Source organism: Chlorocebus sabaeus, chromosome 2 (genome assembly GCF_047675955.1).
Source record: "Chlorocebus sabaeus isolate Y175 chromosome 2, mChlSab1.0.hap1, whole genome shotgun sequence".
Taxonomy (NCBI): Eukaryota; Metazoa; Chordata; class Mammalia; order Primates; family Cercopithecidae; genus Chlorocebus; species Chlorocebus sabaeus.
In genome coordinates this window covers 69,768,054-69,793,562 of record NC_132905.1, presented here as the reverse complement: position 1 = coordinate 69,793,562, position 25,509 = coordinate 69,768,054, and the positions used below count along the sequence as shown (strand labels likewise).

At 45.7% G+C, this 25,509-nt stretch overlaps 1 protein-coding gene across 1 annotated transcript in view; it reads right to left on the bottom strand.

Annotated features, from left to right (window-relative positions):
- URB1 (URB1 ribosome biogenesis homolog) overlaps positions 1 to 9,554 on the bottom strand; it is a 79,301-nt gene extending 69,747 nt beyond the window's left edge. The window contains exons 1-4 of the mRNA XM_037990628.2: positions 9,290 to 9,554; positions 2,709 to 2,848; positions 1,477 to 1,628; positions 593 to 725 (exon numbers count right to left, since the gene is read on the bottom strand). Coding sequence (XP_037846556.2) covers positions 593 to 725; positions 1,477 to 1,628; positions 2,709 to 2,848; positions 9,290 to 9,431 — 567 coding nt within the window. The 5' untranslated portion in view covers positions 9,432 to 9,554. The remainder of the gene's footprint in view (positions 1 to 592; positions 726 to 1,476; positions 1,629 to 2,708; positions 2,849 to 9,289) is intronic.
- Positions 9,555 to 25,509: the final 15,955 nt, after the last annotated feature.

Here is a 25,509-nt window from a genome sequence, read left to right as displayed (position 1 = left end):
CCCCAAGAACCTTTGCAAACCTAAGTGAAATTTCAAAAGCCACCAGGGAATTTTTGTTTCACAGGTTTCCTGAAAACCAACCATCCACACTCCCATTTTATTGGGCACAATCCAACGCTTACCCATCACGAGATTACAACTGGGAGGCAGAAGTCACTTAATAAAAAGCCATAGAAGTCCTCTTTGAGGACGTCACTGGCTTAGAGCTGCAAGGGCTTTCTCCGAGGTGGGCAGAGCAGGAACGGAGGACTGGGACATGCTACGAGCTTCAGGGCCATGGGCACATGGAGGGTATTTCGTTTACTGAGAGGAGTTGCCCACAGCTAAGTCATCCTCACATCTCACTCAGCCCCCAAGAGCTTCCTCAGATGTCCCCATTGTTCAGGCTCTGCCAGGTTCTGGCCCTGTCGCCAGCCTGAAGTGAGTTCTATCCTCACAGACAGATCCTGTGGCAGCTGACACACACCGTTCTGCATAGACACCTCTCATTCCATCTGTGTGGGGATCAGGGCCAGAGAATGGAGGAAAAACCACTACAGTCCTCCAATGGAAGGAGATCCACGGAAGGCACGAGATACTGTGGTCCCCTCACCTTTGAATCCCTCTTGATCACCAAGGTGTACAAGGTCTTTTTATTCAAATCAAAATGGCTGCAGACATCCCTGGCAGCTTCCGGACCCTGGGTCACCATGGCGGCCATCAGGCTCAGGCAGGCGCGAGCCAACCTGTACAGGGAGCCAGAGGAAATCAGACACGTCAGCAACAGCAGAAGCACAGAGCCGCCTCACCACAAAGCCAGCTGCAAGCTGCCTGTGTTATTTGCTATCTCCAAACCAGAAAAAAAGAAGGAAAAAGACATACCATTTAAAAAAAAAAAAAAAAAAAAAAAAGCATAAAGATTCAAAATAAGGCTCAAAATTAAAACTAAGTAGGATTAAGATTATAAACACGAGATTTGAAGAAGATGGACATTTCTCTCTGGAGCGAGCCATCATGTGATCAACAGACCACACCTCAGTCCCTGTGACTGCAGGATACAGACGATGACTTCTTCACAAAGGCATCTCCGAACGCAAGCTCATGGCTGTCTTTCCGTTCTGCAGTTACCCAGACTCCATGGTTTTCTGAGAACCTGCTACATGCAAGGCCCTGTTATCTAGGGGAAGGTGGCATTTACAACACAGGCAAGGTCCTGCCACATTCACCTAGGATTCCAGTGGAGGGAGTCAGTCAACAGATATAGCAGCAAGGACAGTAGCAGGCAGGACAAGAGGGACAAGGGATAAGTGAGAGAGGAGTCAGGGACAGCCAGGGCTGGTCCACAAAGGAAGGGGGCAGAGACGCGGTCACTGTGGCCTCAGAAACAGCTCAGCTCTCCTCTAGCCATAAAGGTAATAACCAAATGCACCTGCGGAGAGCTGAATGCAGAGCAAACCCAAAGGCCCGTCCTTTGTCATGCAAGGGCAGACAGCCTACCTGTAACCCGAGGCATACAGGGACTCACAGATGAGCTTCATGTGGTTGTTCATCAGCTTTTTCACAATGTTGGTTCCCACAACATGGAAATGTGAAAGATCACTTGCTGTCCGCAATAATATGGCCTCAAAAACTTGAAATATTAACACCTTCTGCAAAGACAGAATTGAAACGCTTAGAAATTGTATCATTTCTTTTCCTCCTGTACATATACGCTCCTTTTGTCTTAGCCATAGTTACTTGCAGGCTTAAAGCCTTTAACACACAGGATGAGGCCCACCCAGATCCTGAGTCAAAGGTGACAGCTTGGCAGGCTGACCTGCTGGACCCAGGCTCTGCATGTAGCCCCGCTGCCACAGCCCAGCAAAATAAAGAACAGCTTGTCAGGGCCGCGCACGGTGGCCTACGCCTGTAATCCCAACACCTTGAGAAGCCGAGGCGGGCGGATCAGGAGGTCAGGAGATGGAGACCATCCTGGCTAACACGGTGAAACCCCGTCTCTACTAAAAATACAAAAAATTAGCTAGGCACGGTGGTGGCGCCTATAGTCCCAGCTACTCGGGAGGCTGAGGCAGGAGAATGGCGTGAACCCCGGAGGCGGAGCTTGTGGTGAGCCGAGATTGTGCCACTGCACTCCAGCCTGGGTGACAGAGCGAGACTCCGTCTCAAAAATGAATAAAAATAAAGAACAGCTTGTCTACAATTACAGAAAATCAAATGAGAAAATCAAATCAAATGAAGTGACAGGACTCACTTCGGGCTGGCGATAAGGCCAGAATGAGAAGAAAATTCTCTTAATGACTGGGCCTCATTGCTTCCTTATAGCAATAACCCTGAGATTTCAACAGGCACATAAATATCCCAATGTTCAATCTCTTTGGAATCAGAAAACAATAATCAATTCATTATGTGTTGTGAGTCTGTGACACCACGTGTTTATCTGTTTCCCTTTTGTTTAAACCATACTGAAACCAAGTGCATTTTGATTAGGAATCTATTATCCTTCCTTCTGATATCATTCATCAAATGTTAATAATAAGTGAGAATTTTCCACTAAAACGCTTTCAAAGGTCATGGAGGCAAAAAATGAATACATTCCTACAGCACAGGGACAAAGCATCATTTTCTATAGAAAGTTGGTAATGGAAATTTCTATCACATTTTTCCTCATCAAACTTAACAGCAGCATTAACTTTTCTTCTCTTCATCAAGCCATGTAAGGAACAACATACTTCACTTTCAGGTCGTTTCTCTCCACTTAGGAGCTGGAAAATTTCTGCACACTCAACAGAAATCTTTATATACCCTTCCACAACATCATACACATCTTCTCGTGGTAGCTTCTTGGCAGCAGACACAAACGCTTCCAAGCCTGAAAAAAAAAGTTATGTTCAAACGTTAACAAGGTCAGTCTTAGAAACAATCACATCCACCACTGCAACCTGCTTTCCCTATTCTGTGACCTTCCCTGATCCACCTACACTGCACAGAAGCTACTATGAATGCTATCAACTGAACTGTTTCTCTCCAAAATTCATGTTGAAACCCTAAGCCCGGCCGGGCGTGGTGGCTCACGCCTGTAATTCCAGCACTTTAGGAGGCCAAGGTGGATCACCTGAGGTCAGGAGTTCGAGACCAGCCTGGCCAACATGGTGAAACCCCATCTCTACTAAAAATACAAAAATTAGCCGGGCGTGGTGCCACATACCTGTAGTCCCAACTACTTGGGAGGCTGAGGCAGGAGAATTGTTTGAACCCAGGTGGCAGAGGTTGCAGTGAGCCAAGACAACACCACTGCACTGTCTTGGGTGACAGAGTGAGACTCTGTTTCAGAAAAAGAAAAGAAAAGGAGAGGAGAGGTGGGGAGGGGATGGGAGGGGAGGGGAAGGGAGGGGAGTGGAGAGGAGAAAAGAAACCCAAATCCCTAAAAAGACAGTATTTGGAGATACAGCCTTTCAAGAGATAATTCAGGTTAAATGAGGTCATGAGGGTGAGGTCCTAATCTAATAGGATTGGTGTCCTTATAAGAGAAGGAGGAGACATCAGAGAGCTCCCTCTCTGCATGTGGACAGAGGAAAGGCCATGTGAGGACACAGCAAGAGGGCAGCTGTCTGCAAGCCAGGATGTGCCCTTACCAGGATGTGACTCCGCTAATGCCTTGACCGTGGACATGGCTTTCAGAACCATGAGAAAATAAATTATTCTTGTTTAAGCCACTCAGTCTACAATATTTTGTTACGGCTGCCCTAGTAGATTAATCCACGTGGACGTTAGGAATACACTTAGAAACCACGAAGGCAATACAGGAACGAGACAAACTGAGTGCCAATGTGACTCCCAGGTTTGAGTACTGACTCTGGCAATGACTCGTCTGGATCCCCACACAGCTTTTGTTCCCTCAACTATAGAATGGGTATAACAAGAAAAACCATATAGAGCATGGTAATGAAACATCACCAACAGCTTTACTTACATGACATCAGTTAATTCTCACTGCAACCCTCCACCCTAGGTACGAGTATTTTTTCCCTAGGTACTAGTATGAGAAAACTATTTTTTCCCTAGGTACAGATGAGAAAACTAAGGCCCTTGTCCAAAGGTACACAGCTTAGGAGAGGCAGAGCCAGGACTCCAATCCAGGCAGTCTGGCTCCAGAGCCCATATTCTTCCTCCACAAACCGGACGATTCCTGGCCATGCAATGGAGCTGACGCCTGCTGCTCTGAGTGCAGTGGCACACGGAGTGTCCGTGCTGCGCCTGGCCTGCGGTCAGCATGCCAAGCATCAGCTAACCTCAGTGTTCTTCAAAACCCAAAGTGGGGAGCCCCACTCAAGTATTTCCCCATAAGGTCAGACCCCAGAAGTTCCCCACTCAAAAATCTCCCATCTCAATGGCCTGAGGATTCTACTACCCTTCCCGCAATTAATACAAACCCCCTCCCACACCACTGACACCTGAATCTGAACCCCCGCCACAACCCCACCCAACCAACGGGGAGCCACCTGTGTGCTGCTGCCCACGAAATTCTCCTGCCAGAACCCGTTCTATAAAACTGCCTCTCAGAGAATCACCTGAACTTGCCTCTTGGAGAATCGCTTGAACCTGGGAGGTGGAGGTTGCAGTGAGTTGAGATCGCACCACTCCACTCCAGTCTGGCAACAGAGTGAGGCTCTATCTCAAAAACAAAACAAAACAAAACAAAAAAAACCCTGCCTGTCTCTGGTTCTATTGTTTGGGCCGCACTTCTCAACACTAGGAAGGCAGGGCACGGCAGTGTTTGGAAGCCGCATGAGGGCATAAGCTAAAGGTAACACATCTTACTGGGGCCTTCATCTCTTCTGGGGGAGTGGAGACTTCACCTTATTTGGGGAAAAAAAAAAACAGACGAAGGGACTAAACATTTCTATTAAAACACACTTAGTAATTATCAATACAGTAAAATGCAAAATGCCATGACCTTTGAGAAACACACTACAGTCTTCCTAGACACATCAGAACAGGGTGGTCTGCTTTAGGGAGTGCCCAGGCATCCCCAGGGGGTCCTTCCCCCTCTGCCTTGGGGCCAGAGGCAAGGGATCTAATCCTTCTTTCCCACACCAGCTGCCATCACCCTAGTCGGCACCTCTGAAGACCAAACACTTCCTTTAACCTCTCTCCAGAAATGACAGTTTCGAGATCCTTCTATGTTCAGGTCACTTTCTATGTTCCCTTGAAGCATGAGGCCCAGAACAGGGCTCGGTACTGCAGGTGAGCTCCACTAGCTGAGCAGAGAGGACCAACACATCCTTCCTCTTGGACACCAATTCTGCATGTCTCAGATTCAAGTCCAGATGCTGCTAAGCAACATCTGCCCAGGGACGCATGAGCAGGACCTTACACCAAAAACACAGCAGGTAAGAACATAAACTGGAGCCAGACTCCTGGGCACGCATCCCTGCTCGGCCACTTATAAGCTGCATGGTACTGAGTAACAATGAACTCTGAGCTTTGGGTACCTGACCTGTATAACGGCACAAGCACAGAACCTACCTGACTGGGTTTGTATGAAGGGTAAAAAGGCTAACTTACACATAAAGCATCCAGCATCACACTTACGGCAAGGTAAACCCTCAAAACATAAGAAGCCCCCCAGGTGTCCTCAGCAGCAGCAGTGAAAATCCGGTCACATTCGGTCTCTGCCAGCCTCACAGGTGTTTTTAGATCCCATTTTATGCTGCAACATTTTCCGCAGCAACCACCGTCATTCCTTTAACAGTCACCTAGGGAGTGCATCTGCCATGCCAGGCGCTGGCTCTGAGCGTCGGGGCCAGACTCCATCACTGCTGTCTGCAGCATGGTCTGGTGGAGATTATGAGCAAGGGCCATGGGTGCTCTGGCCGAGGTGACTGTGGGTCACAGGATTCAATTGGCACAGGCACCCTGGAGTCATGCATAATACCTGCTCTGTCCCTCAAGAAAACACAGAATGCAGGTGACAGCAAGGGCTGTTAATGCAGAAAGAGCAGTGCAACTACTTCCTCTTTTTTAAGGAATTATTTGCCAAACTCTAGCATGTAACTCCCAGCATTCCAGAGTAGTACAGGGTGGAAACCGCTGACCTGTTACACTTGCCGTCTCTTTGCAGGTTCATCTTTCCATACACCATTTACTGGGCACCTACCACGTGCTTCAGGCATCACAGGGAGTGCCCAAGATGTGCTGGTGAGCAAATCAGAAATGGCCTCTACCCACAAGGTGCTTACAATCTAATGGTAGAGACCAACGTGAATATGTATTAAGCACCTACCGCAGTCACTTACATAGACACATATGGCACCTGTAGGAAGTACTATCAAGCAAACATCAAGAGTGTAATGAGGGCTGTAACTAGGGAACATGATCTAGATTAGAGGGTTGGGAAGGTTTCCTCTGAAGAAGTAATGCTGAACCTATTATTAATAATAGTAAACATAAGTATTGAGGGGGCAGAGAGTGAGACCACATTCCAGGCCCCAAGGCTGGAGGGTACAGAGTGTGACTGGAGCCAGACGAGTGGGGAGGGGTGAGTGAGTGAGTGAGGAGGGTAGCCTGAGATGAAGTCAAAGCAGCAGGCAGGGCTAGATGAAGCAATGGAAATGACTTTGGATTTTATCCCAATGGCAGTGGGATACCACTGAAGGGTGTCACGAGAGGAGTGACATAATCAGATTTGGAGTTTTAAAGGATCATCTGACTGCTGCACACAGCACGGGCTGTAGGGAAGAAAGTGCAAAAGAGACCAATTCTGGGCAACTCCAGCCGGGGTCCCAGCCGGGACCGATGGTGCCTGGACTAGAATGATGATGAAGGAAAGAGGGGAAGCAGACGGACTCCAGAAATTCTCAGGAGGAGAATCAACCACCAAGGCCAGGGGATAGACTGATGCAGACGGAGGGTTCTGGCAGGAATATCCAGGTAATCAGAATTACCACTTAATGCAGCGGGGAAACAAGAAGCAATGCGGGGAGAAGGGGATCAAGAGTTTAACCATTAGTGTACTCTCTTACAGTATGGCCTTTTCTCTATCACCAGTGGAGTCATGGGCAAACATTTTCAAAGGAATTGGCTTGGAGCCAAACCCTTCTTGATGGGGGATCCTCCCACAGGCTGACATTGATCCACTCTGGAATATCCTCATTCCTTACCAATCTAACCCTGCAGCTCTTGTTCCTCCACTACACGAAGGGAGCATCATCAGAACCCTTCCCTCACATGCCTGGTGAAAACAAAGTCTCCTAACAGTCATCAACTTCACTTCCCTGATCCTCCAGCAATCCTATCATAGGAGGTTATGAGAGCATATCAAGAGGAAGAGAGGAGGAGAGAATTCAAGATACAGACCAGACTCAAACACAAGTTCAACACAGCCTCAAACAAGAGATCCACACTTTCACCCCCTGACTCAGCTTTGCCCCATCTTTCAACTACTCACTCACACCCATGGGCTGTCAACCCAGGTTTCCTTCTGACACGTGTTCACATGATGTAGCACCTGAATGTCATGAGACTGTCTGTGCAAGACCATGAAATATAGATACTACATCTTTTTAACAATTAAACGTGCTCTTTCTTCTGCCAGAAAGGTTCCTGTCCCTGTCCCACCCTAGAATCCTTTTGAAAAGCCACTTCCTCAGGGGAGCCTTCTTTGAGCTCCCAGATTAGATCCAAGGCCTGTTAAACACCCTCAGACACCATGTACTTCTCCTTTGGAAAACTCATGCTTGAAACTCTATGTATATGATTTTGCTGACCGATATCTGCCTTCCCCACTCGACTGGACTGTTTGTAAAGCCCCACAACGGCAGAGACTTTTTGAGATTTTTACTCATCACTTTCTCTCTACCTAGCAAATAATAGCCTCTAGTAATACTTAATGAGGCTGGACGTGGTGGCTCATGCCTGTAATCCCAGTAGTTTGGGAGGCCGAGGCAGGCAGATCACCTGAGGTCAGGAGTTCCAGACCAGCCTCAACATGGAGAAACCCCATCTCTACTAAAAATACAAAATTAGCCGGGCGTGGTGGTGCCTGCCTGTAATCCCAGCTACTTGGGAGGCTAAGGCAGGAGAACTGCTTGAACCTGGGAGGTGGAGGTTGCGGTCGCCAAGAACGCGCCATTGCACTCCGGCCTGAGCAACAAGAGCGAATCTCCGTCTCAAAAATAAATAAATAAATAATAATGAATTCGGAAATATATAACTCTATGCTAATGTAAGTATCATCTTCCTAGCTGTGACTAGCAAGTACAGGTATCAAAACTTTAAAAACAGGCCAGTGTGGTGGCTCATGCCTATACTCCCAGCCCTTTGAGAAGACAAGGTGGGAGCATTGCTCGAGACTGGGAGTTCGAGGACAGCCTGGACAACATAGTGGGATTCCATCTCTACAAAAAGTTAAAAAAAAAAACATAGCTGGGAATGGTGGTGTGCACCTACAGTCTCAGCTACTTTGGGGGCTGAGGTGGGAGGACAGTGTAAGCCCAGAAGTTCAAGGCTGCAGTGAGCCATGATTGTGCCACGGCACTTCATTCAGCCTGGGCAAGAGAGCAAGACCCTGTCTGTTAAAAAAAAAAATCAGGACAAAAATTGAAGTTGAAGCTATTTTGGCCATTAATTTAATAATTTATTTATCCTAAGAGAAACACTGTCACTGTTTTATGTTAGAGCAATGCTTTCACATGGCAACACGTTCAATTGCGTTTTTCCCAAACCATGTTACTTTCCAAACGATTACAAGTAGTCGTGAAGGATGGTCACACTTTACAAAAAGTGTAATTATAGAGTCGACTCCATCTCAGTCACTGGCCCATTCCTGGTAAACTGACAAGTAGCTGTGGTGGCTTCCAGCAGCTTGTTACAAGTTATCAAGTCAGTATGAGTGTTGGGGGATGGAAGCTCTTGAAAAAACGGTGGTGACGCCCCAAGGAGTAGCAAAGTGTATCATGAACCGTCCTGAGCTGACTCAGTAAGGACTCAACAGAGAAGGGCACTTCATTTACTTCCCTGACAACTGCAATAAAATTTAGAGCTAGCAGAGGGATGCTGCCTGGGCAAGGGAAATAAATGTGTTGTAACATGAAACGGTCCCAATCAAGCAAGTCGGGGCCCCCTCGCTATCGACGATAGTCCAGAGCAAGGAAGTACAGAGCAGTCCTGAACCTCAGTTTTCTGCAAACCAGAGGCTTGCTACTGAGCCTAGGTGACCCGAAAGCTGCAGAAAAGAGAGGTTGTGCCTGGCACACGGAGGCCGCCTTGCCAGCCTGTGCTCTTGATCCTGCGCCTGCCGCCCCGGACTCACCTGGCCCGGGGCCCTGCGGGTCCTTCAGCTGAGCCTTGAACCGCACGCCCGTGAGTTCTTCTTTGCGGGCCCGCTTGGCTGCGCCCGCGGAGGAAGCCGCGCCGTCCTGGCCGCTCGAGGCCTTCCTCTTGGAGACCCCCATGGCCGACAGGGCGGAAGCGCGACGGAAAAGACACACCTGAGGAGTCCCGGCAGGCGCACTAGCACAGACAGCGAACACGCGCTTCAGAACCACATGGGGCAGGAAGGGGCGGGGATATCGGAAGAGGCGGGGCTCGGGGAAACGCAGGCGGAAGGCGCCGGCCTGCGGGAGGCCGGGACCGGCGGAAGGGGCGTGGCCTGTGGAAGGGGTAGTCGGGCGGGAATCCAGAGTCGTGGGTCTCCCTGTGAGTTTGCTGTCCCGGTTGGCTCGGTCACGGCATGGGGCGAGCGGACACTCCACGACACTCCCCTCCCCCGGCTGCGGGGTTTGGGGTCCACTGGGGCGCGCTCCTGATCCCGGTGGCTCTCTCGGGTGCTGTTGGCAGGAAGAACTCCCAGACCTTTCACTCCTGGCCCGGCCGGTCCGCGAAGACACAGGCCCTGGCGCATACAAGCAGCACAATGAGTAGTTCTTGACCCGAGGTCGCCCTGACGGTGTCGCATGAAGAGCTTGCTTCGCACACAACAGGATTCGATACTTTGCCAATTCGAGACCCGGGTGGCTGGCAGGGAAGGCGGATTCATCTTGGCTAGGTGCCAGGCAGGTCCCCCTCTGCGGGTGCCCCTGACTTCGACCCCTAGCTTATGTCACAGCCCGAACCAGATCGACTGGTCTGGTAGGATGTCACTCCAGACTGTCCTCCACCCCAGACTTCCCCAAACTGATGGGCTCTTTGTGCCGTGCAGGGTGGGAGGAGAAGACCAAACGAAGTAACGTCTGTAAAACCCCTTCCTGGACAGCATAAGGCCTCCACATCTAAGTTTTTGCCATTAAAATGAAGACAGCAAAGCCAACCCTATCCAGTCCTTGGGACTGTTATGAACAGAAAATGATGCAATATATGAAAAACTGCTTTAACGAGGAAAACAATACAGTGTGTTTTTGGAAGATGTTATTGACTTGTGAACCGCATTAAATGCTCTGAAATAAAACAAAAGTAAAAATGAATAAGTAAAAACAGGCTGGTACATATTTTAATACGACTTCATCAATACTTGGGTATGTGTCCAAATAAATCATGAACCAGCGCATTAGATAAGTAATTTGGTGATTACTGAAATTTTCCATCAGGTTGTCCTCTAGTCTAAGAAAATAGTGTTTCATATTCTGTAAGCAGATATGTTTTGAACATCTGAGGATGTGGCCTTTTGTGTCCTGTTGGGGTTGCAGAGTTTCTAGTAGAAAAAGCACGTGTGTTGATGCTGAGCCTCTGTCCTGACAAGATTGTTGTGCTCGTGGAGATGTCTGTTGTAGGCAGGTCAGAGACAGGGTGTCACCCCCAGCAGATATGAGCTAATGCAGCAGTGTTGACGGGGATATACTCAAAAAGTCATCTGTAAAAGGCAGCACTCATTAGTGAATACAGACTTAATTCTGACTGATTATCCACACTGGTCCTCTTTAGTTAATCGCTAACCACCAACTTTGTTTTCTGCCATGGTGATCACAACCAAAGAGTTATCAGAGAGTTCAGACAGTCAAAAGCCCTGAGTTCGGTTTCTGCCTCTGTGACCTTGGTCAAATTACCATCTCTCTGCGCTGGTTTGCTTTACAAACAAAGAGCATGAGGAACTTCCCAGGATTATCCAGCTAGTAACTGGTGGAGCCAGGACTCACCCAGTGTATCCTAGTCCCAAATTGAAAACAAAGAAACAGAAGTTGGCAGTGCCCATTTACAGCCTCAGCCAGAGATGTGTGTGATGGCAAGTGTGGCTCAGAAGTGCATATTGATGCTTTAGACTAAGTTAGTGCCATGAATCATTGATGCTGGGTTAACCCTTTATTCGGTTATGAGGCTCACCAACCTCTAGATAGTGACTTGGCTTTCCATATCAAAGCTTTGCATTATTCGCCTCCAGGAGCATTCTGGTTTGTTGCAGACTATGTGGTACCACTCCTAGGACATTCTAAGCTGAGGAAAAAAGCTGAGGGCTTTTGTACTTGTTCTTTCTCTTTGAAACTCTTTGCCCGGAGCTCAAGTGGCTCAGACAGTCACTTCATGTGGACTTTTCCTGTTCATACCTCACTCTCTGTCTCTTGACCTTTCTTGATTGGGCCTATTTTATAAAGACACTAATTCCATCTGAGGGTTCCCCCCTCATGAGCTAATCACCTCACAAAAGGCCCCCCACCACCAAATAATATCACATTGGGGATGGGGTTTCAACATAGTGAATTTGAGGGGGACACAAACATTCAAACCGTAGCACTTTCCCAACGTGAAGATGATGTTTCAGTTAAGTTCTAACAATCTTTTCAGAAACAGATCATTCTCACCTTGTGCAGTTTGTTCCACAAAATAAAAAATAAAGTATCCCAACATCTTTTACGAGGCTCATATAACCTTAAATACAGAACAAGCTAAGGATAATACAAAGTATGAAAATGATGAACTTATTTCAAGTATGGATATAAATGTGTGTAAATAGAATATTAGCTAACTGAATACAAAGCTGCACTTGAAAAAAAACACAAGAAATACAAGGAAATAATATCTTGCTTATATAACTCACCACAATAATGGATTAAAGGAGAAAAATCCATTATTATTTCAATAGATGGGAAAAGATAATTGAAAAAATACCTATTTATGATTTTTAAAATTCACATAAAACTAGGAATAGAAGGACTTTCCTTAACTTGGTAAAGATTATATACCAAAACCCTGCAGCAACCATCATGAACAATGGGAAAACTTTACATGCACTTGAATTATAACTGGGAACAATAGGAAAAACAGGGATGTCCACCATGCTACTATCTATTACGAGAGGTCATGGCTAGTGAAATAACGCAAGACAAAGATATAAGAAATGAAACTGTCATCTGATTGGAAAATTCAACAGAAATGCAAACTAAATAAGAGTTTAGCAAGGTTGTCAGACATAAAATCAGTTACCAAAATTGGTAGCATTACCTCTACATTAGCAATAGCTAATTTATATATGTAGGAGAAGCTGGGTATGGTGGCTCATGCCTGTAATCCCAGCGCTCTGGGAGACTGAGGTGGGAGGATCACTTGAACTCAGGAGCAACATACTGGGACCTTGTTTCTCCAAAAAAAAAGAAAAAAAAAATTTAAGTAGCAGGGTATGGTGGTGCATATCTGTAGTCCCAGCTAATCAGGATGCCAAGGTGTGAGGATTGCTTGAGCCCAGAACACTGAGGCTGCAGTGAGCTGGATTGCCCCACTGCACTCCAGCCAAGGCAACAGAGGGAGACCCTGTCTCAAAAAATAAAATAAATATTAAACAAAAATAAATAAATATGTGATAGAAAACAAAGCACCATTAGAAAGAATGGAGCGATGTCAAAGAGTCATAGGAACCAACTTGAAAGAACTCCCACTGGAACAGTTTTGGTGACAAAATGAATAATATAGCATTGGATCATAACCTAGGGTAAAAAGTAAACATATGTAAGTCTATACTGATATATAAAATGATGATCACCAGGCATGGTGGCTCATGCTTGTAATCCTAGCACCTTGGGAGGCTGAGGCAAGAGGATCACTGGAACCCAGGAGTTTGGGTCCAGCCTGGGCAACAGTTTAGCAAGACCCCATCTCTAAAAGAAATAATGATAATAAAATAAAAATAAATTGGTTGTAAGTAAATAAATGGGGGAGAAGAGATAAATCTTCCTTACAAAAGTAATCCAAATAATATATGTAGATACCTCCCACTTCAAGAGGTGGAGCTCAATTCAAATACTCCTCCCCACTTCCCCAGTGTAGGTTTAGTGACTTACTTCTAAAGACTGGAATATGAAAAGGGAAAAATGATAACTCTATAATAGAGAAGCAAGGCAAACACTACCTTATCCAAGGGATCAAAGTTAATGTCATGTATATGCTGTTAGATGTACATAAATCAAGTTACTCTTATGTACCCCTGATGTGATGTGTGATGAAGATGCTTTGCCTCTGTATATCCTTCCTAAAACCCATAATCCCAGTCCAATTGTGTGGAAAACATCAGACAAACCCAAATTGAGGGACAGTCTAAAAAGTACATGAGCAGTACCCTTTAAAACTGTTGAGGTCATGAAAAGCAATGAAGAACTGAAACACGACCACAGACCAGATGTGATGGGAGACACAACGATAAAATGCACTTTGGTACCCTGGACTAGACCCTGAAGCAGAAAAAGGCCACAAGGGGAAAAATTAGTACAGCGCAAATAAAATAAAGTCAGGCATTTAGTTAATAGTAACGTCCCAATGCTGCTTGCTTAGTTAGCAAATGCACCCTACAACTGTCAGAAATGTAAAACATTAGATGAAACTGGCTGAGAGTATATGGAATTTTTTCAAATGCTCTGCAAATCTAGAATCATTTCAAAATAAAAAGTGTAGTCAAGGCTGGGCATGGTGGCTCACACCTGTAATCCCAGCACTTTGGGAGGCCAAGGCGGATAGATCACTTGAGGTCAGGAGTTCGAGACCAACCTGGCCAACATGATGAAACCCCGTCTCAACTAAAAGTACAAAAAGTAGCTGGGCGTGGTGGCATACGCCTGTAACCCCAACTACTGGGGAGGCTGAGACAGGGGAATCACTTTAACCCAGGAGGTGGAAGTTGCAGTGAGCCAAGATCGTGTCACTGCACTCCAGCCTGGGCAACCGAACAAGACCCTGTCAAAGAAAGAAAGACAGACAGACAGACAGACAGAGAGAGAGAGAGAGAGAGAGAGGGAGGGAGGGAGGGAGGGAGGGAGGGAGGGAGGGAAGGAAGGAAGGAAGGAAGGAAGGGAGAGAGACAGAGAGAAAGAGAGAGAGAGGGAGAGAAAGAAAAGAAAGAAAGAAAGAGAAAGAAAGAAAGAAAAAGAAAGAAAGAAAGAAAGAAGGAAAGAAAAGTGTAGTTAAAACAAAGAGCTATGCATAGATAGGAACTTTTTATTTTTAATTTTGAAACAGCTTTATTAAGGTAAAAATGATAGTGTGGTATCCAATCTGATTTCAAGGTTGAAGAAATAGTGACATGTCCAACCGGCACACACCCCATTCAAAATTATTGGTGCTTATTTAAGAATAAAGGAGGGCTGGGCATGGTGGCTCACACCTCTAATCCCACCCAGCACTTTGGGAGGCCAAGGTGGGCAGATAATCTACGATCAGGAGAGTCAGCCTGGCCAACATGGTGAAACCCCATCTCTATTAAAAATACAAAAGTTAGCTGGGAGTGGTGGCAAGTACCTGTAGTCTCCCTCTGTCTCCCAGGCTAGAGTGCAATGGTGTGATCCCTGCACTCCCAGGCTAGAGTGCAATGGTGTGATCCCTGCACTCTCAGGCTAGAGTGCAATGGTGTGATCACTGCACTCTCAGGCTAGAGTGCAATGGTGTGATCCTCAGCTACTTGGGAGGCTGAGGCAGGAGAATCACTTGAATCCGGGAGGCAGAGGTTACAAGGATCACACCATTGCACTCTAGCCTGGGAGACAGAAGGAGACTCTGTTTCAAAAAGAAAAAAGAAAGAATAAAGGAAAACATTTTTATTTCCATCTGTATGTATTTATTTATATATGTAAACTGCTTCTTTATTATTAGAACACAAATACTTATGTTGTTTGGACATAGCTATTTAATAAACCTAACAGTTTAGGTTTGGGTTTAGGTTTGGGTTTTGTCCTGGGGCACTTGAAAAATTATTGAGCCACTAAAGGTGCCATTAACTGAGAAAGATTGAGAACCTCTGGACTATACCTTTGATCAGAGCTCACTTTTATTAATTCTAAATTCCCTTTGTGGGCTTTGATTCATTTTCTTTTTGGTAGCCCTAAGCTTTCCCTTGAGAATGCGTACTTCAAACTTGTAAATTTTCTGTACACCCATGTTCATAGCAGCATTATTCACAGTAGCCAAAGGTGGAAGCCATTCGTGTCCATCAATGGATGAATGGATACACAAACTGTGGTATACGTACCACGGAGTATTTTTCAGTCTTAAAAAGGGATAAAATTCTCACAATCTTGAAAACATTATGCTAAGTGAAATAAGCTAGGCACAAAAGGACAAATACTGTATAATTCCACTTATATGAGGTACCTACGGTAGTTAAATTCACAGAGACAGAAAGTGAAGCCCGGGCACAGTGGCTCATGTCTGTAATCCCAGCACTTTGGGAGGCTGAGGCAGGCGGATCACCTGAGGTCGGAAGTTTGAGACCAGCCTGACCAACATGGAAAAACCCCGTCTCTACTAAAAATACAAAATTAGCGGGGCACAGTGGCGCCTGCCTGTAATTCCAGCTACTCGGGAGGCTGAAGCAGGAGAATCGTTTGAACCTGGGAGGTGGAGCTTGCGGTGAGCCAAGATCGCACCACTACACTCCAGCCTGGGCAACAAGAGTGAAACTCCGTCTCAAGAAAAATTTAAAAATTTTAAAAAGTGAAATTGTGGTTGCCAGGGGCTAGGAGAAAGGGAATGAAGAGTTAGTGTTTAAATGGGTGCAGAGATTCAATTTTGGAAGATGAAGCGATCTGGAGATGGAAGTTGACGATGGCTGCACAACAATGTCAACGTACTTAATGTTACTGAACTTTACAGGTAAGATGGCTACTATGGTAAATTTCATGTTACGTATATTTCACCATAATAAAAATGTATTTTTGAAATTCATGGACTACGATCATCACTGCTAAAACATAAATTAAGATTCCCACCTACAGAGGGAGCCATTGACAGCTCCTAGTCGCATTCGGGGGTTGGGTGTGCAGGACCCACAACCGCCTGAAGCTCCAGACTTCTCCTTCCCTAGACACCTGTGTGTGCAGCAGTCCTCAGCCTCCCGCACCTCTCCCCCACCCTTCTGAGACTTTTGCTGAGGTTTTTGTTTTCCTTGTTTTTTTTAACTGCTGCCAATCAAAGGGAAACAGACTGGGCATATCCGTGACTACCCCTCTCTTCTTCCTTCCAAGAGAGACAAAGTCACTAGAAGAGCTATTGTGGTACCTACACACAACAAGATACCACTCAGCCTCAGGAAGGAAGGATATTCTGACACGTGCTACAAGCGGGATGCACCCTGAGGTCATTATGCTAAGTGAAATAAGCCAATTAATCCTGTATGATTCCACTGACGGGAGGTACCCAGAGAAGTCAAATCCATAAAGACAGAAGTAGAATGGTGGCTGCCAGGGCTGGGGAGAGGTGGGGATAGGGAGTTGGTGTTTAACGGGTACAGAGTTTCAGTTTAGCAAAATAAAAAGAGTTCTGTGGATACGGGGTGGTGATGGCTGCACAAGAATGTGAATGTACTTAATACCACTGAACTGTACACTTAGAAATGGTTAAAATGGGCCAGGCGCAGTGGCTCACACCTGTAATCCCAGCATTTTGGGAGGCCGAGGCAGGCGGATTTCTTGAGGTCAGAAGTTCATGACCAGCCTGGCCAACATGGTGAAACCCGGTCTCTACTAAAAACAGAGGTGTGGTGGCGGCAGCTGTAATCCCAGCTACTCAGGAGGCTGAGGCAGGAGAATCGCTTGAACCCAGGAGGTGGAGCCTGCAGTGAGCCCAGATTACGCCACTGCATTCCAGCCTAGGTGACAGAGTGAAACTCCGTCTCAAAAAAGAAAAAAGTTAAAATGGTAAATTTTATGTTATGCATATTTTACAATAAAAATATTTATACATATATGTGTATATATATACACATTTATATACACATATTTATATATATACATATTTATTTTACATATGTATTTTATGTATATACATATTTATTTTATGTATATATACATATATGTATATGTATGCATATATGTGTATGTGTATGCATATGTATGTGTATGCATATACACATATATACACATATGTATATAGGTATGTAAAATACATATATATGTATATATGCAAAATATACATACATGTAATGTATATCTACATGTACATATATGTATATGTGTGCGTGTATGTGTATATATGTACATTTTGTATATACTATATATATTTATATATACATATATGTATATTTTACAACAATAAAATATTTTTTAAAAGAAAAATGAGTTTTTAGAAGATATATACTCCACACATGTATGTGTGTACTATCAGGTCCTTGAGGACTTGAAGAGCTCAAATCAGATTTGGCTGGCATTTTCAGAGGCAAGCCAGGCTCCTAAAACTCAGGTATGTCACAGAGAGCTCAAGGACAGGGATGCTGCTGAGCAGAGGAAGAAGATGAGGGAGTGAGCCTGGCCCAAGGAGGCCAACAGAGTGGGCCAGAGGTGGGGAGGGAAGGGGGTATTCAGAAACCAGGGTTGAGAAGAGTGTCCTAGCCAGTCCACAGGAAGAAGAAAACAAAATTCTGGTGGAAAAGCCCATTCCAGTGTCCCACTAGAGCAGTGGTCCCCACCCTTTTTGGCACCAGGGACCACCTTGTTTTTTCTTTCTTTCTTTTCTTTTTCTTTCTCTTTCTTTCTTTCTTTTCTTTCTTTTTCTTTCTTTCTTTTCTTTCCTTTCTTTCTTTTCTTTCTTTCTTTCCTTTTCTTTTCTTTCTTTCTTTCTTTTTCTCCTTCCTTCCTTCCTTCCTTCCTCCCTCCCTCCCTCCCTTCCTTCCTTCTTTCCTTCCTTCCTTCCTTCCTTCCTTCTTTCCTTCCTTCCTTCTTTCCTACCTTCCTTCTTTCCTTCTTTCTTTCTTATTTCGGAGGTGGAGTTTTGTTCTGTCATCCAGGCTGGAGTGCAGTGGTGTGATCTTGGTTCACTGCAACCTCTGCCTCCTGGGTCCAAGCTATTCTCCTTTATCAGCCCAACTATCCAGGACTACAGGTGCCCGCACCTCATACAGCTAATTTTGTATTTTTAGTTTTCACAATGTTGCCTAGGCTGGTCTTGAATTCCTGGTCTCTGGTGATTCACGTGCCTCGGCCTCCCAAAGTGCTGGGATTACAGGCATGAGCCACCATGCCCGACATGGGGACCAGTTTTGTGTAAGACAATTTTTCCAAAGATGGGGGTTGGGGGGATGGTTTGGGGATGATTCGAGAGCATTACATTTATTGTGCACTTTATTTCTGTTATTATTACATTGTAACATGTAATGAAATAATTACCCAACTCACTATAATGTAGAATCAGTGAGAGCCCTGAGCTTGTTCTCTTGCAACTAGACAATCCCATCTGGGGGTGATGGGAGACAATGACAGATCATCAGTCGTTAGATTCTTGTAAGGAGCGTGCAACCTAGATCCCTCGCATGTGCAGTTCACAATAGGGTTCACACTCCTATGAGAATCTAATCCCACCACGGATCTGACAGGAGGCAGAGGCCAGGCAGTAATGTGAGCCATGGGGAGCGGCTGTAAATACAGATGAAGCTTCTCTCACTTCTCTCACCAGTGTGGTCCGTGACCCAGGGTTGGAGACCCCTGCACTAGAAGATCAGGGCTGCTGTCACTCAGAGGAACAAGTTGGAAGCTGTTTGCACCTAAGAGTTCAAATTAAAACCAAACATGGTGGCTCACACCTGTAATCCCAGCACTTTGGGAGGCCAAGGCAGGTGGATCACTTGAGCTCAAGAGTTTGACATCAGCCTGGGCAACACAGCAAGACCTCATCTCTACTAAAATTTTTTTTAACAAATTAGCCAGGTGTGGTGGTGTACGCCTGTGGTCCCAGCCACTCAGGAGGCTGAGGCAGGAGGATTGCTTGAGCCCGGAAGGTTGAGACAGCAGTGAGCTGTGACTGTGCCACTGTACTCGAGCCTGGGCGACAGAGTGAGTGAGACTGTCTCAAAAACAAAAAAACAAAAAACAAAAATTTAAAAATAAATTAAAACCAAACACTATCTTTTACCCAATAAAAAATAATATGCAAAGTCCATAAAATGATTACATTTATTGTCATGGCTACCTGTGTATGAAGCTTCTACTCTGACTGTCTCGTCTCAGGTCACTGCAACTTCCGCCTCGTAGGTTCAAGCAATTCTCCTGCCTCAGCTTCCCGGGTAGCTGGGACTACAGGCGCACACCACCATGCCCAGCTGATTTTTGTGTTCTTATTAGAGACGGGGTTTCACCATGTTAGCCAGGCTGGTCTCAAACTCCACCCGCCTCGACCTCCCAAAGTGCTGGGATTACAGGTGTGAGCCACTGCACCTGGCCCTGACTGGGTCTTTAAGCTCTAAACTCCACCACAACCCACAACACAAGTACCAGTCATGGCAGAGCTGGATTTGCATCTCTGAGCTCTGACCACAGAGCCCACACCAATAACAACTGCCCTAAAGCATGACCAGGCAAGCTTGGTTTAGCAGAACCAGAGCTACTGCTTTCCAACATTCTAGGGAGTTTCCTTCCTTTAGCACACTTTCCTTAATGATGGCAGAGCACTGGAAGAGTGCCTGTTTTCAAATGGAAGGGAAGAGCAGTAAGGAGGGTGGAGAGAGGGAGTAAGGGTTTCTGCCCTTTGTTCCCAGGTAGAGCCCAGGCTGGCCTGGCTCCCTGTAGCATTTGCTGAAGGCAGCAGGTCACTGGCACCTCAGGGCTTCTGTTGAAATCAGCACCTTCCTGCCTCCCTCAATGGGGGAAAAGGCACCTGCTTCCTCCAGGATGGAAGCCATGGTGTCCTCCAGAAACTGAGTGTACCATTTAGAACACCTGGTAATTCCCACACTAAAAGTTCCTTTTTTTTTTTTTTTTTTTTTTTGGAGACAGAGTCTTGCTCTGTCACGCAGGCTGGAGTGTGATGGCACGATCTCGGCTCACTGCAATCTCTACCTCCCAGGTTCAAGCAATTCTCCTTCCTCAGCTTCCCAAGTAGCTGGGACTACAGGCGCATGCAACTACGCCTGGCTAATTTTTTTTTTTTTTTGTAGAGATGTCAGCCAGGCTGGTCTCGAACTCCTGACCTCAAGTGATCCTCCTGCCTTGGCCTAAAAGTGCTGGGATTACAGGCCTGAGCCACTGCACTCGGCCTTGAAAATTTCCCATGAATTTGAATTCAGTCATTCACAATGCTTCGAAAACCTCCAAGAGTTTACATGTGCTGCATTCTTCTCTTACAAAGACAATGATGCACGAATAAACTGTTAGCATATGCAAAAGGTAAGTGAAAATATATATTTAAGAAAACATTCAGGAATGAAATAAAATCAGTTTAGACTTAGCCTGATTTTTTGAAATCGTACATCTATTTTAAATAGGTTATGGGTTTTTAGAGTCAAAATGGATTTTAGCATTCAATCTTTTCATTTTGCAGATGTGAAAAAGTGAGAGGCAGGCGGGTCAAGTGCCTCTGTGGGTTCCTCTGTCTCAGTGGCAGAGCTGGGACTTGACCTGAGGTCTCCTGAGTGGCTATTTGAATATAAATTGACACTATTGGATGAGATGCCTTTGACCTTGGATGGGCTGTCAGTACAGACATCAGTTGACTGCTGTGCACATACCCTTAAAGACCTCCATCTGGCTGGGCACAGTGGCTCATACCTGTAATCCCAGCACTTTGGGAGGCCGAGGCAGGCAGATAACGAGGTCAGGAGTTCGAGACCAGCCTGACCAACATGGTGAAGCCCTATCTCTACTAAAAATATAAAAATTAGCTGGGCTTGGTGGTGCGTGCCTGTAATCCCAGCTACTCAGGAGGCTGAGGCAGGAGAATCACTTGAACCCAGGAGGCGGAGGTTGCAGTGAGCCAAGATCGCACCACTGTTCTCCAGCCTGGGTGACACAGAGAGACTCCGTCTCAAAACACAAAACAAAACAAAACCTCCTTCTGCAAGCTTTGGGGCCACACCTTCCTACACAACTTTTCTAGTGCATTGTGGCTTTTGCAGACCTCACCAAGCAGGCTCCTTGCTATTGATGCAGCTCTGTGATGCCAGCTCTAGAAACAAACCACCATTTGTTGCTTTCTAAAAAAAACCTTTTAAGCTCCAGACGACATTCGGCCTCTCTCTCCTGAGCTGAAAGGTTGGTTTCTTTGAGGTTTCCAAATGGTAGCTTATATCTTCTCAAAACGACCACAGCCCATTTGTTGGCAGCCAAAAACCTTGCCTCGATGGCCCAGGTGAGAGGACACGGCTCAGGGTTGCAGTCTGAGTGCAAAGCACATAAACATCTCTCATAATAGGCTTGGAGGCTGAGCCCAGCGGCTAGGGCCTGTAATCCCAGCACTCTGGGAGGCTGAGGCGGGTGGATCACCTGAGATCAGGAGTTCAAGGCCAGCCTGATCAACATAGTGAAGCCCTATCTCTACTAAAAATACACACCCCACACACACACACACACACATACACAATTAGCTGGGCATGGTGGTGCACACCTGTGATCCCAGCTACTTGGGCGGTTAAGGCAGGAGAATCACTTGAACTCGGGAGGCAGAGATTGCAGTGAGCCAAGATCATGCCACTGCACTCCAGCTGGGGCAACAGAGCAAGACTCCAGCTAAATAAAAAATAAATAGGCTTGCATATGGCAGAGGGTGGGAGACAAGTAGCTAGGATCTCAAGGAAGAAGGAAAACAGAGATGTAACGTGGAGCTGAAAAGAAGGTGCAGGAATTGCTTTAAAAGAAGACAAAGAGGCAGGAAGTAAGACCTGTAATTTACAACGTCCTATAAAAGTTGACTCTTGCATACATGGACTGACTGCTGGGACTACAGAGGCACTTTTCAAACTAGTACAAGAAGGAACAAGCTTGCCCAATGGTGCCATCGCTTAGAAAAGAACCCTTTATTTTACCTCCACCTAATTGCTGTGCCTCTGCAGTGTAAGAGGCCTTCAAGTCTTGGTTGGGATGATCAATGTGACTTTGTGCCCTTAGTCTCCCTATCTGAGAAATGAAGATTCCCATTGTACCTGGGCCAGCTTCATATGACCTGAGCAATCATTCAGGGCCCTGTGTTCAAAGCATTAAACCAAGCATGGTTTAATGCTACGCTGTTATCATCCTGGAATTCTTAGGGGCCCCACATTTTCATTTTGCACTGGGCCAGTAAATGACGTAGTTAGCTTGGTTAGTACCTATCTCAAAGGGTTGTTGTGAGTATTAATATTTTGGAAACACTTTATTATTTGGCACACCATTCATCATTCACTTTAATTCCAGCTCCCATAACTGTGTTGAATTACCAAGTGGCTATGACTGTTTTTATTATTCAAATTCTATCATAGTAGAAAGCATGCCTCGGTGAAAAAGATTATTTCTCTCCAGACCCCAGATTGATTTTACAAGGTTCATCCCTCTTTGAAACATATATTCCTTTTCCCATTTTTCCGTCCTATGAGTTGTTATAGTGCCTCAGAGTTTAGGTATTTGACCTACAAGGCTCTTAGAAAAGTGTGGGATCCAGAGAGAAAGATAACTGAGCAATTCTGTTTTCTTGCAAGATTCCAAAATTCTTAAAGAGATTAGATTAGGACCAAAATCTTCTGATTTAACAGAGAGGGGCTAAGGGACAAAGCAGAGGGAAGCCAGGGAGATGTCCTTCAGACTGTTCTCATAGCCCATGACCGCCCAGCCACATTGTGCTATTCATCTGCCTCCTAAACATCCTTCCATTGCGGCCACTTCTCCTCTTCTCTCTGGGTGTACAGCAAGCACATCAGCCCAAGCACAGCCATGTACCCCTGACTGCACTCCCTCCCTCGCCACGGCCATCTCCCCAGACCCACTTTTCTTTTTTGAGACGGAGTCTCGCTCTGTCTGGCCCAGGCTGGAGTGCAGTGGTACAACCTCGGCTCACTGCAGGCTCCACCTCCCGGGTTCAAGCAATACTCCTGCCTCAGCCTCCGGGGTAGCTGGGACTACAAGCATGAGTCGCCACACCCAGCTAATTTTGTAATTTTAGTAAAGATGGGATTTCACCATGTGGGCCAGGCTGGTCTTGAACTCTTGACCTCAGGTGATCCACCTACCTCGGCCTCCCAAAGTGCTGGGATTACAGATGTGAGCCACCATGCCCAGTCAGCACAGACCCACTTTTGTTGTTGTTGTTGTTTGAGTTTTTAAAACGGCTTTATTGAGATATAATTCACATACCATTCTATTTACCCATTTAAAGTGTGCCACTCAAAGATTTCTGATAAATGACATTATTAATTTTTTAAAGTCGTGCTAAATATATATAAAATAAAATTTGCCATTTTCACCATTTTAAGGGTATAATTTGGTGGCATTAATTGCATTCAAAATGTTGTACAGCCATCATTATTTCCAGAACTTTTTCACCATTCCAAACAAAAAGTCAGTACCCATTAAACAATAACTCTCCATCCCTCTCCCCCACCAGCTCCTGGTAACCTCAATTCTACTTTCTTTCTCTCTCTGTGAATTTGTCTATTCTAGGTATTTCATTTAAGTGAAATCATAGGATATTTGTCCTTTTGTGTCCCGTTTATGTCACTTAGCATGACGTCTTCAAGGTTCATCATGTTTTAGCATGTATCAGAACTTCATTCCCCTTTATGGTTGACTAACATTCCATTTTTTTTACATTTAAATTTAATTTTTTTTTTTTTTTTTTTTTGAGACAAGGTCTCGCTCTGTCACCCAGGCTGGAATGCAGTGGCGAAATCTCGGCTCACTGCAAACTCTGCCTCCTGGGTTCAAGCGATTCTCCTGCCTCAGTCTCACAGGTAGCTAACATTGCAGGCGCAGACGACAGCGCCTGGCTAATTTTTGTATTATTTGTAGAGACGGGGTTTCACCATGTTGGCCAGGCTGGTCTCAAACTCCTCACCTCAAGTGATCCACCCGTCTCGGCCTCCCAAAGTGCTGGGATTACAGGCGTGAGCCACCGCATCCGGCCACATTCCACATTTTGTTTATCCATTCATCCACTGAGGATGTTCCATCTGTTGGCTCTTCTAAATAACGCTGAAGGAATATTGGTGCAGAAGTATCTGTTTGAGTCTCTGCTTTCAGCTATTTGGCATATGTACTTCCAGGGCCTGCTTTTGACTCCTTCAGTCCATTTGCACTCAGCAGCTGAGAACGACTTTTTACCAACACACATCCAATCATATCACTTTTGTACTTACAATTCTTTGCTGGCTTAAGATAAAAGATGTAAATGCTCACCAAAGTCTCCAGGGCCCTGAGCTCTGGCCTGCCGACCTCCAAGTCCCCTGGCTCTTCCCTTTGCTCTGCTCCAGCTGTCTAGATTTTTCTCCATCCTTCAAGAGAGCCATGCTCCTTTTGGATTTCAACATGCTGGTCCCTTTTTCTAAAATATTCATCCTCCCGCAGCACCCAGAGTTTGCTAGTTTTTGCTTGGCCAGTTCATCCTCTATCTTTCTCATTCATCTTGCTTTAAAATGCTCCTGAACATCTCCCTTCCTCCCTCCGGCTCAGCTCCTTCCTTACTCGCTTCTGCTCCCATGGTTCCTGTCTTTCGTGACTGTCTGTTCGAGGGGCATTATTGTCCAATGTCTGTCTTCCCCGCTGTAATAATAACTGTATGCATTCATCCACTGGAGTCGTTTCCATCTTTTGGCCATCATAAATAATGCTGCAGTGAATATTGGTGTGCAAGTATGTTTGAGTCTCTGCTTTACCAGATAAGAAAGCCTGGGGATGCTGTCACAGTAACAGTGCCCACTTAGACATTTGGAGGCCAGTGCAGACCCACAGGGCAGTGTTGCCCACTCCCAGGACTCCGGAGCATGGCTGCCTCCCTGTGCCAACACTGTCAGTCACTAGCTCAGAACCCGGCATACGCTGGTACCAATTCATATCTAAACTGGCTGAATGAGCAGACAGAACGGAAAGTACAGGAGGGACTCGAGTTTTGGACAAACATTACTTACACTGTGGCTCCTAAGTGCTGGGCATCCTTACCCACACTCCCAGCCTCAGTTTCCCTAACCTAGAGAGCGCACACTAATATTTACATGTTCAAAGGTTATTGGGGAGGTTGAGTTTTTATTTAATATTTTAATGTAGATTTTTAAAGTCATTATGCCAGACAGACTGGGCCTCACTTGGTAAACACTGACGTTTAGCATTTAACACACCTTTCCCCAGCCTGGAAGGAGGGGCCGAGATCCCAGTTCGGTAACCCAGCCCCTGCTGGAGT